Genomic DNA, 16242 nt, shown 5'->3' on the forward strand with positions numbered 1-16242 from the left:
CAAGGAAACTGCACATTCATGCAAAAGAGGTTAACTGATTCCCACTTACAGAGGATACAGCAAGTGGGATATCGTACACTCCATCAGTTACCAGGATTAGGTATGTACTTCTCGTTACAGTAGCACACAGTAACTGTTTCTCCCAGGCACAACTCCACAGATCTATCCCATCTATTAAGACTTGCAGTACTATTCACATAAACCAATGGTTTAGTAGTCAATGGCACTGAATTACCTGATATAGCATGCATTTAAATTGAACTAAATATCAGTATGTCAAGGAAATGCTCTTTACTGCAAGAGCAGCAGTCTTGATAGCTACAGATGAGAGCCTCTTTCTACAAGAGGGCACCAAATAGAGAAGGACCTTAGATCAAAACACATAAAAAGAAGCAATTTTTCCTGTATGAATCTGTAACAATGTGTTGTCTGAACACTCCTGGCTAGATCAGTGAAACTGCTTCTCTGAAGATGTATATGCTAATTGTTTGCCTACGATCAAAAAAGAAGATTGGATGAATTCATATAAAAGAAATCCATGGAGGGTTCCTAAATGCACATAAACTCCTTCTGGCTTAGGAATTTCCTAAACTGAAGATGGGAGGATGCTGGGAGAGCAGTATCAGGAAGCATTGTATATGCTTGTCTTTTTCTATACTCTTCCTGAGGCACCAGCTTATTGCTGCTGCTGGAGACAGCATATTAGACTAGATTAACCTTCATTCTGATCCCATATAGACTTGTTTTTAAGAGTGATGAGTTCACTGTTCATTTGTACAACCTTAGTGTATAAAAAGGAAGACCTTAATTCTTCAATTCTGTTTTAATTCTTCTGCTGTGTCTCAGAGGTATCTAAGAAATGCAAGATAGACAATGTGAAAGAGTTGACTTAACAGTTCTGAATTGCAAAAAATGTTACTTGAAAGTCATGTTAAAAGCTTGTTTTAATTGTTCTGTCTTAAACATTTTGTCTGCAGCAACCGTGGCACTATATATCTTACTTGTGTTACGTGTTGTCAATGTTTTTCCAGGTGTTCCTGAAGCAGAAGTTACTTGGTTTAAAAATAAGGTCAAGCTGTCCTCTGCTCACCACCTGCATGATGGGTTGCTGCTAATTGCGAATGTTTCTCTGGCAGATCAGGGTTTATACTCCTGCAAGGCAGCCAATCTTCGTGGGGAGGTAACTGAAAGCTCCCAGCTGTTTGTTCTTGGTAAGTTCAGGGTATTTTGTATGCAAAGCCATAGAGATATGGGTGATGGCACAATTAACCTTCAGAATTAATCAGAGAACATGGAGAGAGGGAACAACATACAGACAAAATGTTTGAACCCAGGGACAGCCCCTCCCAGTCTTGACATATCCAGTTTCACTTTTTCAGACCTACTGGCTAAGAAAAGTATTTATTAACAATTTCTTGAAGTGGCTCCCTTGAGATGAGCTTGATGCCACTTTTTTTCTCTGTGAAGTGCTCTGCTTCTGCTTGGCAGTCTTTCTGGTGCAAGGCTGTGTGCTACTGACCCATTTCTTATCAAACAGGTGCTTAAACACAGTGCACTTTCAAAAAACACTTCCCAAGTTCAGTAAAGGGTGAAGTTTACTTTTTCTTGGGTTTCCAAATAACAGGCAGAAAGCCTATTTGTGTGATTTGAAAAGACAATGTCAGCTGTGAAATATGGGTGGAAGTGTTACCTGGTGGTAACTGAATGTGTGGGAAAGGGCTTTCCTTTCCTAGCAACTCACTCTATTATTTCTCCCTGCCTGGAAGATGAATGATCCAGCCAGACTACGTAAATGCTTTAGTACATTTGATAGTGAAGTGTCAGATTTTGAAACATAGTCTATGCTATTGGTTCAAAATCACTAAAGCAGCCAGTACAGCTCTCATCTTTCATTACTGGAGTAAGGATAGGTCTTATGGATGATAGAACTTCCAGAGGAAGTTATAAAGTGAGATTTCTTACAGTTTCACAGATAACACTAAAGTCCCTCTAACAGCATTCACATGATTCCCCCATGAATCCAGACTGGCTCTAGAAACTGAGCTGAAAAAAATCTACAATAAATATCAGCTGGGTTTCAGACTATACATCAGAACTCCCACAAGATTTTTAAGTCCTTTTCTGACGTCTAAAAATGGCTTCTTTTTTAAAGATTCAAAGTTACTATGGGTTATGTAAGCTTTTGCTTTTAGGCAAAGTGCCTGTTTAGTTTCTTGTTGTAAATAAATAGTTCAAGCATCCATGTGCTTCTGGTGTTGAATATGCTGAACAGCAGAAATATTGCTCGGTTTGTGCTGTGATCTTATTGAAAAGTGATGAGGCTACCATTCACTTAAATGAAATATTCTATAATTTCCACAACAAAAAGAATTGGAAATGATAGGCAATGCAATCAATTTTTAAAATAGTGTTACTGTTACTAAAGGACTAAATCGTGCAGTTCTCAGTGTAGACTGATCCTCTTGAGCTCTTTGAGCTCTTAGTCCTTTGGAGCTCTGCCTAGGTATACAGCAGGATTTGACAGGGTTAAAACCATATTTAATCAGGGCTTGATTCAGTCTGTAGCAGACATGAAAAGTTTTCCAGTGACTGCCATGGACACCTGATGAGGCTGCTATGCTGTATAAATTTGCCCTTTATTCCAAGCCTGCTATATCTCCTGATACCACATACTCTTATTACATATGAAAATGGTCAACCCAGAATGCCATTGTAGCCTTCAGACATAATTTATTTTATTTTATAATCATACTGATCTAGATGTTATTTTAATACTTTCTCTAGTGTCTTACCTAATATTAAATAAAGCACACCTTTAGTAATTTCCTGAAGTTGCTTAGAGTGCCCCTTTGAAATGATAATGTTGCAGCATGGCCAATAACACAGCAGTAGGTAGTGGTGTTTTTTTTTGTTGTTGTTTTTTTTTTTAAAGTCCCTGAGGTATTTTCTGCTATAGTGTTGCTTATCACTTCAGTTTCCCAATCTGTTACTAGAGCCTCCACGACCCCTTCCTCACCTAGAAGACTTGACAGCAGTGCTTTTCAGCACTGGGACCAGACCTCCTTCAGTGTTGACCTCTCCTTCAGGAACAAAAATGGCCATCAGTCCAGGGAGCTCTGCTCTCATAGGTAAGTCGAGTGTTTTATGATTTTTTTTTTTTAGATTAAAGAGGGTTCTTTACTTTACAGGTTTAGATTATCTGGACACGGAGCACTGGGACAGTCCTTTGGGAGTCATAATAATTGTCAAATTGTTTTCAGAAATTGGAAACTTTTTTATTCATTAAAAAAAAAAAAAAAAAAAAAAAAGTCCTCTTATTAGCGTTAGGCCCCAATACTGCATGCAGAGTAAGGTCTCCATTGTGCCACACTTCATAACACCCTGTGAGAAGCAATCTGCGACCTAAAAGGCTGGCAATGTCATTCAACACAAGACATGGAAAACTGGCAAGTCAGTTGATCTAAGAGAAGAAATGCTTGTGGATCTGTTTTTCTATTTCTTCTGCATTTGTGTACTAGTCTTCCCATATGTCTGCTATCCATATTGTATGTAATCCTTCTCCAGAGCAGTTTCTAGAGTTTTCCCTATCCCTCTAGCCTTGTTTTTTCTCTTAGAAGCTTTCTTGTAATCCTGTTCATTTTACTCTTCTCTGTTATATCACACAACCAATGTGTGCAGAAAGTAATATAAGGAAATAATCCACAACGAATTTTTTTCCCTGTCTTCACCATTTTTTTCTGCCTTCCATACAGTTTTCTCTTCTCTATATTCCAAGTTTTGTTAGAGGCTGAAAACTCTTTTCATATCTGTGAACGTGATTTGTTTACAAAGAGAATCTTACCCTTTTCTAAAGTTCAGGGCATGTTTATTTTAAAATTAATTTTCTCACACAGATCTTCAGCCTCTAATTACTATCAGGCTCAGATAGGCAAACATCTTCTCCCACAGTCTTGGTACTGCATACAAGAAATCTCATCAAGTTTTGCAGTTTCAGAACACTCTTTTACCTTTTTAGAGGTAAGAATATGAAACTTTCATTGAAGGGTCTGTAGCTGTCTGGTTGTTTAAATTTCTGGACTCTGTACCTTCCTTTTTTTTTAACGTTTAGTAGAAATTTTAGGATTTTCTTTTCACAATGGAGGCTTTCTATTTATGTTTTTAGTTTTGCAGTGTTTATTTTACCCCAGTGCTAACATCTGTGTACATTTGCAATAGCTTTTAGCATGCAGCTCTGGATTACATTTTGCTTGCACAAAAAATGCAGTGAAATAGTCCTTGTTGTGAGGAATATCTGAAGGTATTTATTAGTATCAAATAAATCATTCTGAGGAGGTTTTATTGTATTCACTATTGTTAAGACTGGGTCATACTCCTGTTTCATCCATTTCCTCTCACTTTTCCAGAGAGAGATCTTTAAGTTGCAGGGATATTTGACTGTTTGAAAGCAGTATTCAAATGGCAAAGGGTGTTCTTCCCTGCCTGTGTATAACCTCTAAACTAATTTTATTTGCTCATGTTTTGCTGTACCTTGCCCTTCCACTTCAGTGGTAGAAATCTCCATGAATCTTAATAGCAAAATAGCAAAGCAGTTTCCTTCTTGATGCAATTCCCTCAACTTCACTCATGTTTAATTGACATGAATTTGAGGCCTGATTTACTAAAACCTGAGGAAACTTCTGAGAGATTTTTCCTAATGAAAAATTCAGCTTGGCATGGGCTATCTAATCAATTAATAAGCTACAGAGAAGTGTGCTTTGTCAGGTAATATCATCAAAACAAATATGGAAAGTACATACAATGTCTGAATATGTTGTCTGTAGTTGTCCTGAAGAATCTGGTTTCATTTACAAAGAGAACAACCATTATCAAAAAAGATAGGACTCAAGTCAGCTGTTTTTTAATCTACATCTAGATTACAGTGTACTCATATCAGTATAAATCACAGTCACAGATCGCGGTCACAGTCACAGATTCTGTGTTTTCTCCCATACTTAGTCTCCCCACAGCCTTCTAGTATAGTGGGTGAGTTTATCACAGACTTCTGGAAATTGTTGTGGAGTAACCCTGCAAGCAGCTAAGGACCACACAGTTGTTCACCCACTCTCCCACTACTACAGCAGGATAGGGGAGATAATCAGTTTAAAAAAAAAGCTTATAGTTGAGATAAAGGAAAATTAATAGCAAATAAAAAAGGAAAATAAAAAGGAAGGGAGGGAGGGAGGGAGGGACCAATACCCAATGCAAGTGATGCACAAAACAGCTGCTCACCACCAGCAAACCCTTCCTGAGCAACAGCACCCCTGCCTGGCCAGCTCCACACAGTTCTCTTACTGATCCCAGCATCAGATGGTATGTAATATCCTTTTGGCCAGTTTGGGCCAGCTGTCCTGGTTCTGTCCCCTACCAGCTTATTGTGCACCCCCCACCTCCTTGCTGGCAGGGCAGCATGAGAAGCTGATAAGTCCTTGTATAAGGACTGCTCAGCAACAATTAAAACATCACTGTGTTGTCAACGTTATTTTCATCGTAAATCCAAAATGTTGCACTTTATCAGCTACTGTGAAGAAAACAAATTCTATCCCAGTGGAAACCAGGATAACCCAATCCTCAAAAATTGCAGGATAAGAGATTTTTTTTAATTGGGAATAAAATAGGACATGCATAAAGGAACAGACTGAAGCATGAAGTAGTGTTAAGTGAGCTTTGGGAAAATGCACATGTTAAAGGACTGGAGATGCACCAGAGGTTAAAAATGAAGTTAGAACCCTGAATAAATTCAAATAAGGGTTTGTCAGGGCTTAGGAAAATGGGACCCAGAGCTTCTTTAAATATTGGTTCGTTCCTTGGGAAAAATAAAAATAAAAAATAAAGAGAGAGAGAGAAAATAACAGGAAAAAAAAAAATGAAGTTACTACTGAGAACTTGCATGAAAATTAACAATGGTATAAAATACAACCATTGATAGGCTGTGCTAAAAGGAGAGGACTAGAACCTCCAGACAATCATACATCCTGTGCATTTTCTCTGACATGCAAGTGGAATTGTGCAATACTTCCACAATCTTTTCAGTCATTTGAAATAGTGAGCTTGCTCTAGGATTAATTTCTATGGCCTTCTACATAAAGTTTAGCAGATAGGCAGAAGGGAAATGTCAGGGCCGTAACACAGAAGTCTGGTTTGTAGGTCTTCCTTGCTCATAGTTAAAGATCCTTCAGCAGTCACTTCATAGAATCATGGAATATCCTGAGCTGGAAGGGACCCATTAGGATCATCAAGTCCAACTCCTGTGCCTTTACAATATAAACAGAAGAAAAAGTCTATTAAGCATCCATGCTCTTCCAAATGGAGTCAGCAAAGCTCCCATTAGTATCTAATGTAAAATACCTTTTTTCATGAGCTGCTAGGAACATTTTTATATTGGTTACTTTATTTTTCACTTTTAAAGGGTTGATATTTCAGGTAACTTTCTAAGCTTAGCTTGTCATAGTATCACAGAATCACAAAATGGTTTGGATTGGAAGGGACCCTAAAGAGCATCCAGTTCCAACCCACTTGCCATGAGCAGGTGTACTGGGTCTGGCTGGGATGTTAACTTTCCCTGCAGCAGCCCATACAGTGCTGCGCTCTGCACTTGTAGCTAGAACAGCAGTGGTATCACACTGGTGCTGTGTCTGCTGCTGAGAAGTGCTGGCACAGCACCAGGACTCTCTCTAACCCTCCTAGGGGGTGGGCAAAAAGTGAGAAAGAAACATCACCAGGGCAACTGACCTAAACCAACCAAAGGGATATTCCATACCATATGATGTCACACTCAGCAATAAAAGGTGGAAAAAGGAAGAAGAGGGGAGGGGTGGACTCTCATTGTGAAAACGTCTGTCCTCCTCCCGAACACCAGCTACGTGCGTTGAGCCCTGCTTCAAGGACGTGGTCAAGCATCACTCATTTGTGGGAAGTAGAGAGTAATTTCTTTCCTCTGCACTTCCACATAGCCTTTACTTGTTTTGTTTTGTTTTGTTATTTCCTTTCCCCCTCACTCTTCCCCTTTCCCTTTTTTTCCTTTTGTTTAATTAATAATATTTCCTTAATAATATTTTTTCTCTTTAATTAAATGATCCTTATCTCAGCCCGTGAGTTGTTCTTTCCTTTACTTCTTCCCCTCCTCATCTGAGGAGGGGGAGTGAGAGAGCGGTTGTGGTGTTCAGCTGCCTAGCACGGTAAAACCACCACAGCAGGGACAACTCCCACCAGACCAGGTTGCCCAAAGCCCCATCCAGCCTGGCCTTGAACAATTCCAGGGATGGGGCATCCACAGCTTCCCTGGGCAGCCTGTTCCAGTGCCTCACCACCCTCATAGGAAAGAATTTCCTCCTTACATCTAATCTAAATCTCTCCTCTCTTAGTTTAAAGCCATTCCCCCTTGTGCTTTCACTCCACTTGCTGACAAAGATACCCTCTCCCACTTTCTTGTAGGCCCCCTTTAGGTTCTGGCAGGCTGCTAATAAGGTCTCCCCAGAGCCTTCTCTTCTCCAGGCTGAACAACCCCAACTTCCTCAGCTTGTCGTTGTAAGAGAGGTGCTCCATCCCTCAGATCATCTTTGTGATCCTCCTCTAGACTCACTGAAATACATCCATGTCCTTCTTGTGCTGGGGGGGCCAAGAGCTGAACACAGGTGGGGTCTCACAAGAGCAAAGTGGAGGAGGAGAATCACCTCCCTTGACCCACTGGCCACGCTTCTTTTGATGCAGCTCATGATATACCTGACTTTCTGGGCTGCAAGCGCCCATTGCTGGCTCATGTTGAGCTTCTCATCCACTAACACCCCCAGGTCCTTCTCCTCAGGTCTGCTCTCAATCCATTCTTTGCCCAGACTGTATTTGTGCTTGGGATTGCCTTCAACAGAAGGGCAGCATCTTGCACTTGGCCTTGTTGAACTCCATGAGGTTTGCACAGACCCACCTCTCAAGCCTGTCCAGGTCCCTCTGGATGGCATCCCTTCCCTCCAGGGTGTCAACCACACCACACACCTTGGTCTCATTGGCAAACTTGGTGAGGGTGCACTTGATCCCACTGTCCATGTCACCAACAAAGATGTTAGACCCAATACCAGCCCCAGAGAAATACCACTTGTCACTTATCTCCAACTGAACATCAATCCATTGACCACAATTCTTTGAGTGCAACCATCCAGCCAATTTATTATATCACCTGGTTAGATAGCATAGGCTAGACAGTGGCACAGACTGCTGCTTACACTGCCCTTTTGCAGCTGTTGGAAGGATGTATTCTGTTGGAAGGAAGTTCTGCATTCCTCCATATACCTCAGGTTCATTGCCAGGTTGTATAATACCCACTTCTGCATTATCTGCAGATCACAAATCTGAATGACAAGTCTTACTTCAAAGCAGGAGCTAGAGCACCCATCAGCTCAGAAATATTTCTGGTTTTGACAGTAGTGGGACAATCAGTGATGAGCAGCCGAGAGTCACCTGCTTCCTAACATCCTCGGTTTATGGTAGGCACAGACAGGCTTTATAACACACACACATAGAAACAGTAGTAAGTTTTTGAAGTGGCATTTCTTTGGAAAACTTTCAGGTTAGATCTTAATCTTATGAAAGTTTCTGGGTTTGAGACTTCTTTTTTAACTTTCATTACAGTTTTCCGGAATATTAGTAGTGAAACAGCTATGGGAGACATTGCCCTTTTCCTCAGAAAATAAATAAATAACATATGTATATATCCTATGTTTGCCTCATAGTAATAATTTCTGGTTTTTAACAATATTTATTACCATTTAACTTCTATAAGGCCTGATTAATTCATGGAATTATCTTTTTGAACTCGATAACATCCTAAATTCATGTATTTTCAGTAGATTTTCTTTACTTACGCTACCAGCATCACTGAATCCTTTGATGCAACTCCCTGGACACATTTCCATGAGTCTTGAGCATTTTAAATGCTTATTTGGCAAAATCAAAATTGTATGACCCGATGTTCATGACTTCTGACAGTTGTGCAGAAAAGGGTTTGGGGCTATACAAAATTTTTGTTTTCATTTAGGTTCAAGCTTATGGTGTCCTGTATGTGAAAACATTTCAGTGAGAAACTGAAAATCTTAGAAACTGTCAGGAATTCACTACAGTTTCATAAATTTGTTGTAACTTCATTGGAAACCTTTGCAGACTTACCAAAAGATGCAAAATGTAACACAAAAATGGCTCCTTGTCTTAGCACAGAAGAATACTACAATCATTGCAGTTATGTGGCATAGTGAAAGCTGAAGCTTTATAAAGATGAATTACATTTAAGTGAAGAAAATTCCAGGAACGTGGGAAGATAGATCAGGAATTAATATTTCTAGGAATACAGAAATGTAGGAGTACATATGAAAGGTCACTATGAAGGAAAAAACAAGGAAGTAGAGTGTGTTTTGACTGCTTTTAGCAGCACATTGTTTCTTGGCATGTGTTGCTTTATCTAAATATTTTGTTGCAAGTAAGCTGCATGACTTGCACAGAAAATGGTTGTGAACACATTTGATAAATCATTCCCCAAAGCTTCAGGTTAATGTCCCACATGTTGATAAATAACAGCAGAAATTTTTATCAAATGTGATGATGTCTGAAAAAATAGTGTGAAATTGACGAAATTGAAGGAGGGATTTTGCATTGTATCCTGTATCTAATTAAATAAAGGTTTTTGTCTATATTTATGAGGCATCCACAGGAAGAGATGCATCTTTATTTCAGAATGCAGGACAAGCTCATGAATTTAGAAAGAAAGTGAAGCATAAATATGTAAAATAGCTAGGACGCGAAATGAAAAGTACATCTAACTCTTACTTGGCACAGTGCAAGGCTTAAGTAATGTCTCTAAAAAAAATTATTGTAGTAATGGAAGCTAGGGTATCTGTTATAGCTGCAATGCATACTTTTAAGGCTTACTATACATTGATGAGATATTCACATTTTGATCAAAAAAATATATATATAACAGCTTTTTTATTTTTTATATCAAAAAGATTTTGTAAATTCATTATGTAAATTCTTGGCCTTTATTCTGGTTTTATGCTTTGGATGAAATGAAGCTGGTGCAAGTCCTGGAGCGCTATGGCTATTCTAGTGAATCTGGAGATGTGACTGACCCTATTAGAAAAAGTCAGGGTGTTTATTTGAAAAATGCTTTTCATCCCCTTTTATTGCCTACTTTAGTCTTATTGGAATCTGAGCTGTGCTTTTGCACCTCTAAATAGGATAAACACAATTTCTCTACCTCACAGAGACATTATGAGGACAAAGACACGGAAAGATACTGATCCACTTAGCTCTTCCAGTATTGTGACTGTGTAGTTATCGTATTTTCCATGTTGTCATCCCCAGCTTAGGACTCTGAATTTTCATCTTTCTGGGCTATGTTTACATCTGCATCTATACATTTATAAATAACTTAATAAATAAATAAATCCATATAGGTAGGAGATACTAAAAGTAACTGAAAAGTTAGATGATAAAGTGTATCATCAAAGTTTTATGACCAGAAAAATACAGTCAACTGAAGGAAAAAAAAAAAAAAGTAATATTGTAATTCTGTATCAAGTTTGCTCACTTCACAAATCAGAACACAGTTTTACTAACTGCCAGTCCTGAAAAGACAGTCCTGGGAAGTGGGTTTCTTTCTGTTTTTATGTTATTCCCAGTGACAAGAAATTTAGAGCAGCCTAGCTGCCAATTTCTTTGCTGTTTGAAAAGACAGAAAATGGCTGGACTACAAGCTCCTGTCCTGCAAACAGCTACACTACTTAATAGTGAAGCTGTTCTTCAAGCAAAACAACAATAGCATTTTGCTTAAAAGGTACAAAGGATTCCAGTTATCAACAGCAGTATTTCCCTCTCATTTTTCTTTTACCAGCTATAGTATACTTACCTTATTTTCCAGCAGAGCCACTTAAATGTGCAGAAGAGGTCCCAGAAGCAGTGCCAAAGCATTTTTGTGGCCACCTTGCCTTCAATGGCCATATTTTTAGTGTGAATAAATGACTTAGTCTGAAAGGGCCAACTGCATTAGAACCAAGCCCTGAAGGTCAGGAGGGTTTTCAGTCTAGAGGACCTGTTCAAACCTGTGGCTAGTATTTGCCTCTCTGCATATTTGAGAGTCCTCTAGGTGTGGCACTGAACAGAAGAATTGACCTAAAACTTTTTAATGTGTTCTGGGGTGCTTTGTTGTGAGTCAAGTGTTATGCAGCTGGGTACTTTAGGAGAAGCAGCAGTTCAAACTAATGCCATGATCACAACCAAACTTTCTAAGCAGAACAGAAAAAAGTTAGTGCTGCAATTTGTTGCTATGTGTCTTGCTCTTGAGCCAGAACATTTGTAAACATAAGACTATTATTTATTTAAAATCATTATGAAATGCAATAAATTAACCTGATGAACATGACCGAACCCACAAGTATGGATCTCTAGTCATGTTTCATGGTATACTCAAGAAAGAATATCTGTTTGAAACATCAGATATTTTCCTTTGTTCCCTTTTCCCCTTCCTCTCCCTACCATAAGCCTCTTCTAAATTTTCCTGATTTTTGTGAATTAGCGCTACAGTTGGAAATGGGATGTAGAAATACCAAGTAATTTACAATCTGTGCAAAAAGTCTGTAAATATGTAACTCATGAGTAGTTATGATTAAACCAGTGTTTGTGCTCCCCTAAGGAATGAGGCAACTGCAGAAACTGTGCAGTAGGAGTCAGATAAAATCATGACTAACTATGAAGTTATTTTGCCACAACATCATTTTCCCATCTCCTCTTACTCTGTAATAAATTGAACATCACGTTAGAAAAGTAGTTCTAATGGTAAAGAATGTTTTTTTGGGGAAACTTTATATTATGCTAATAATATTTCCACTGTGTTGAGGATAAAGCACCAGTTTCATCCATGAGAATAATCTGTCCAGTTAATTTTGTTTTCCATCCCCTTCCGTTTTTGTCTCCATGGAAACACTGCCTCATCACACTTCGAGAATTCCCATGTAAGTTACATCTCTGTAAGGATAAGAATTAAAATGAGTTTCAAAGGTGTGCCATTATAATCATTATTAGTTCCCCAGCTAGACACTATCACATTCTTTTCCATTCTAAAAGTTACATAAGGTTCACATAGCATTGCAGTATCTTCCTTCTGCATGACTACACTACTATCCTTTTGTTGAAAAGTGTAGATTTTCATTTGAACGTGACTTCTGCATACATTTCACAATGTGTATAGTATGTAAATCACCTCTGCCTGGTCAAACACTTTGACCATGCTGATACAGTGTTTGTTCTTCAGTCAGTCAGGCTCTGGTCCTGCTGCTGCAGAGCTCCGAAAGCAGAGTTAAAAGAGCAAGGTCCTCAAGACAACCTGCTGCTTCAGTTTGACATCATGAATGAGAACTTTGTGAATCAGTGGTTCTGTATGAGAACCACTGATCCAGCAGTGGTCCAAAATGCTGCCACATAAAATAGTATCACTGGCTTCAGGGGCAATACCTATATAATTCTGGTTTTCTGGCAAAAGCTGCAGCCATTGAACTCATGTATTTTCCAGGAGCAGTGGCCTAGATTCTGTTCTAAAATATCCACCAAGGCATATTCTGGTGAGAACTAGGGCTTTAAGACTCGCCACAGGTATCGCAGTCTGACCTGTCAATCTGCCAACTCCTTCACATACAACATTGTTGTGCCTTTTGCGCAACTTAAGCTTTGCTCTAGAGTAAGTGTTAAGGGAGTTTCAAACAACATGGGATTCCTGACCTGTTGACTAAAGGGCTTAGCCATTCTCAATTCTGAAACACCCTCTCCCTCCACGTTGGTTCTCAAGACCTCCCCTGAACTGCTAAAGCACTTTGTTAATCAGACAGAAGTTACAGCTCCCTCTGGAGCAAGCAGCCCTGGCTGCCCTGCAGCTATCTGTCCCCCACCTCCTCTGCTCTGTGTTTGTTATTTTCCTTGCACCACAGGAAGTTTCCTGAGCTGCTGAAGTCTCAGGATGCAGCAAGTTAATATCAGCTTAATAAATACAGAAAGGTTTCTATAGCAGCACTGGCCTTTGCAGCTTGGGCTGCTAATCATGTTTTGTGTTAGATCTTGCTCTGTCTCCTTGTCAGATTCCTGGTGCTGCACTGCTGCTCAGTGCATGCTCCACCTGACTGTTGTGAGTGCTGTTTTTTTCCCCACAAATATATTTGTGCAGTTAACCTGGAGCAGTAGCATCAGCGGAGCAGAATGTTATTCTGAAGCATATTCATTTCAGTCTTTGCCATGCACTGAATAAGCCCATCAAAGTTATCTAAGGAGGCCACTTCAGCATTGTGTTCATTCTTGTAGGCACTGTTTTCATCATTTCTATTTATTTTCATCCCAATCCTTAGTCGTACAAGATTATCAGTGTATAGAATTCCAATTTTCAGAGTTCTTATTAGAAAACAAGCTCTTTTACTAAAGTTTGAAAACTCTCTTGCTTTTTTAATGGGCCCACCATGTGGCCCATATATATTTGGGAACATTTTTACAGCTTCTCTGAGGCAGGGAATGGGCCTAACTCAGGTTTTGTTGAATATGGTGTAAATTTAAAAAGCTATGTAAATGATATCTAATAACATCAACATGTGTGGCATTGGGTAACTAGTTTAGGTGTTTTGAAAACAGTTTAAAAGCCATGTCATATATTTATTATAGTAAGTTTCAACTGCTCTTTGGAGCCTTAAATAGTTATTTAAAATACCTAATACCTTTTTCTTTTTTTTTTTTTAATGCTACTGTCATCAGTTGAATGGGCATATTTCAAGAATTCTGAAATACATGCCATTACTTGTCTAGCATAAACTCATGTTCATTTGAATTTCTTTAAGTTATTAAAAACAAAGGTGATACTTACATTAACATTGATCCTTTCTTCTGGGGATTTCCACAATCGCATTACCCCTTGTGAGTTTTATTTTATACCCTGCATGAAAGCACTGAGAAGTATATTTCTTAACACTTTTCATAACAATCTGAATTAACAATGTCAGTTTAAATTTACACTTTCTGCTTACTATATGAACAAATCTTTACTGTTTAAGAAGAACTGTAAAGGCTTGTCTCTTAGTTTTGCCACTTCAGCAAACAGATTTTGCATAGGGATTTTAAGACTTTCAGACATGATCTTACCTTACCTGCATTTGCTTAAAATTTCATAGAGTCATGGAATATCCCAAGTTGGAAGGGACCTACAAGGATTATTGAGTCCAACTCCTGGCTCCACACAGGACTACCTAAAAATTAAACCATATGTATGAGAGCCTTGTCCCAACACTTCTTGAACTCCAGCAGACTCGGTGCCATGACCATTTCCATGTGAAATATGTTCCAGTGTCCAACCACCCTCTCCATGGAGAACCTTTTCCAATACCTCCCATCAAATTTTGCCCTCTATGTTAGATACAGGAGGGAATTAAATTTCCCTCTTTTTCTCTGATTAAATTAGAGAACTAATTGTCAGACGAATGCAAATGCATGACAACAATCTATGTTTTAAGAATAGGTATCATTTTGAAACACAGTTCTGTATTTTTTCCTTCTGTTACAAACTGTGGTTAGGTTAGTGCATGATTTGTTTGACATTTTTGCCATTGCTTTCCATGCAATTCTGCTGACTTAAGTTAGCAGCCTGCTAAAAGGAATTCTAGAGTCAACAGCATTGTCTCTGTCATTCAAGTCTATGGGTGAGCAATGGGAGTATGCATGCTACACATATTTTGTTCTTTGTGCAGTAGCCCAGAGTCTATGGCTACAGTCATACAGTAAATGTCACAAATATAAAATGGGGACTTGAATTTCATCTGCACTGTACCTTTGCTCTTTGATCTCAATAAATTATTAGAATTGTTGTGAAACATTGATCTTCCTTTTCCAAATACCCCCTTGTTATCCTTGAAATATTAACATCATTCCTACTAAAAGATGCAATTGGTATTAGGTTTTTGTTTGTTTGTTTGCCCAGCTTTTGCACATCTGTGACTCATTCTGGCTCTGAATGAGTTCAGAGTCGTGGCAGACTTTGAAAGGGAGGCTGAAGGCAGTATTTTCTTTCTCTAGGTAAGAACTGAAGAAGGTCCCTCTCATGCCACAACTTCCACTGCTCAGAACTTGTCCCCCAAAAAATTCTCCTCCCCATCTCCCCAGGTGTCTTGACATACTAACACTCTGCAATAACTGGGCTGTTTGGAAGTAGAGCCAGTTTTTCCTTCTCAGGGTGTTTGTAGCATTACAGGGACAGATGTTGAGCTTTGGAAGGATAAAGCCATCAGTATCTACAGGAATGGAAGGAAGTAGAGAATATGTGTTGTTAATCTGCATTAAATTGCATTTAAATTTTTCCTGGGAGATTAGAAATGGGTATTAATGGAAGATTTTTTTACTGTACTCTGGTTCTCACTTAATATGCATAAAACATTATCCCATAGCTTATGCGTCCATAAATGTGGGAAACATAGAAAATGTCACTTGTGAAATGTGAGTGATTCTTGTTCTGCATAGACAAATAAGGAGTATCCGTTACATATGTGTCTCTTAGGTGTTACTAAAGTTTTATTGTTAAATGTGAAAAAAATGTAATAATTACTCACTGGTAAAACATACCAAGGGAGCAGAATTTGTTGTTGGTTTTTTGTTTGTTTTTTGTTTCTTTTTTTGTTTTTTCTTCCCCATATTTTTGCTTACTGGCTGATCCTATAGCTAGTATTTTATTTACACATTTTGAAAGAAGAAATAGTATACAAGATCAATGAAATAGTAACAGGAAGACTATATGGGTCTGCTTGGCAAGAAATTTTTTAAAAGAAAAACAGGCATGAACTAGAACTAGTTGCACGCTGAAATCAATTTCAGGTCCTCTGCATTTAATGTCAAACTGACCTTTCTGCTTTCTTCATTTATCCTACTCAAACCGTTTGCAAATGCCAACAGTAAAACTAAATTCACAGCATGTCTTTGTCAGTTGTCATGGCTATATGCTGACCTCTGAAAACCCCTTCAATTATCTTACAAGTCGAGCAAACTATAAAAAATTAGAATACTGCAGGGAAAAATAATAAGGCCACTTACTGTTAAGTTTGTCCATTTCCTGAGTATTCCTTTGTTTTCTATTGCTTTTAACTTACACAACCTTAAACCATTTAGGCTGATACCTTTCACATCTCTCATTTTGTGGAGAATGAATAT

The 16242-nt window shown here is 38.6% G+C and overlaps 1 protein-coding gene across 5 annotated transcripts in view; it reads left to right on the top strand.

Moving 5' to 3' along the window:
• The window catches only part of ADAMTSL1 (ADAMTS like 1), a 471240-nt gene that overhangs the window by 439821 nt on the left and 15177 nt on the right, over positions 1-16242 (top strand). For all 5 annotated transcript variants that reach the window (XM_035310142.1, XM_035310140.1, XM_035310141.1 and 2 more), the window contains 2 exons: positions 1032-1211; positions 2994-3128. In XM_035310142.1, coding sequence (XP_035166033.1) covers positions 1032-1211; positions 2994-3128 — 315 coding nt within the window. The remainder of the gene's footprint in view (positions 1-1031; positions 1212-2993; positions 3129-16242) is intronic.

This window comes from Oxyura jamaicensis, chromosome Z, assembly GCF_011077185.1.
Source record: "Oxyura jamaicensis isolate SHBP4307 breed ruddy duck chromosome Z, BPBGC_Ojam_1.0, whole genome shotgun sequence".
NCBI lineage: Eukaryota > Metazoa > Chordata > Aves > Anseriformes > Anatidae > Oxyura > Oxyura jamaicensis.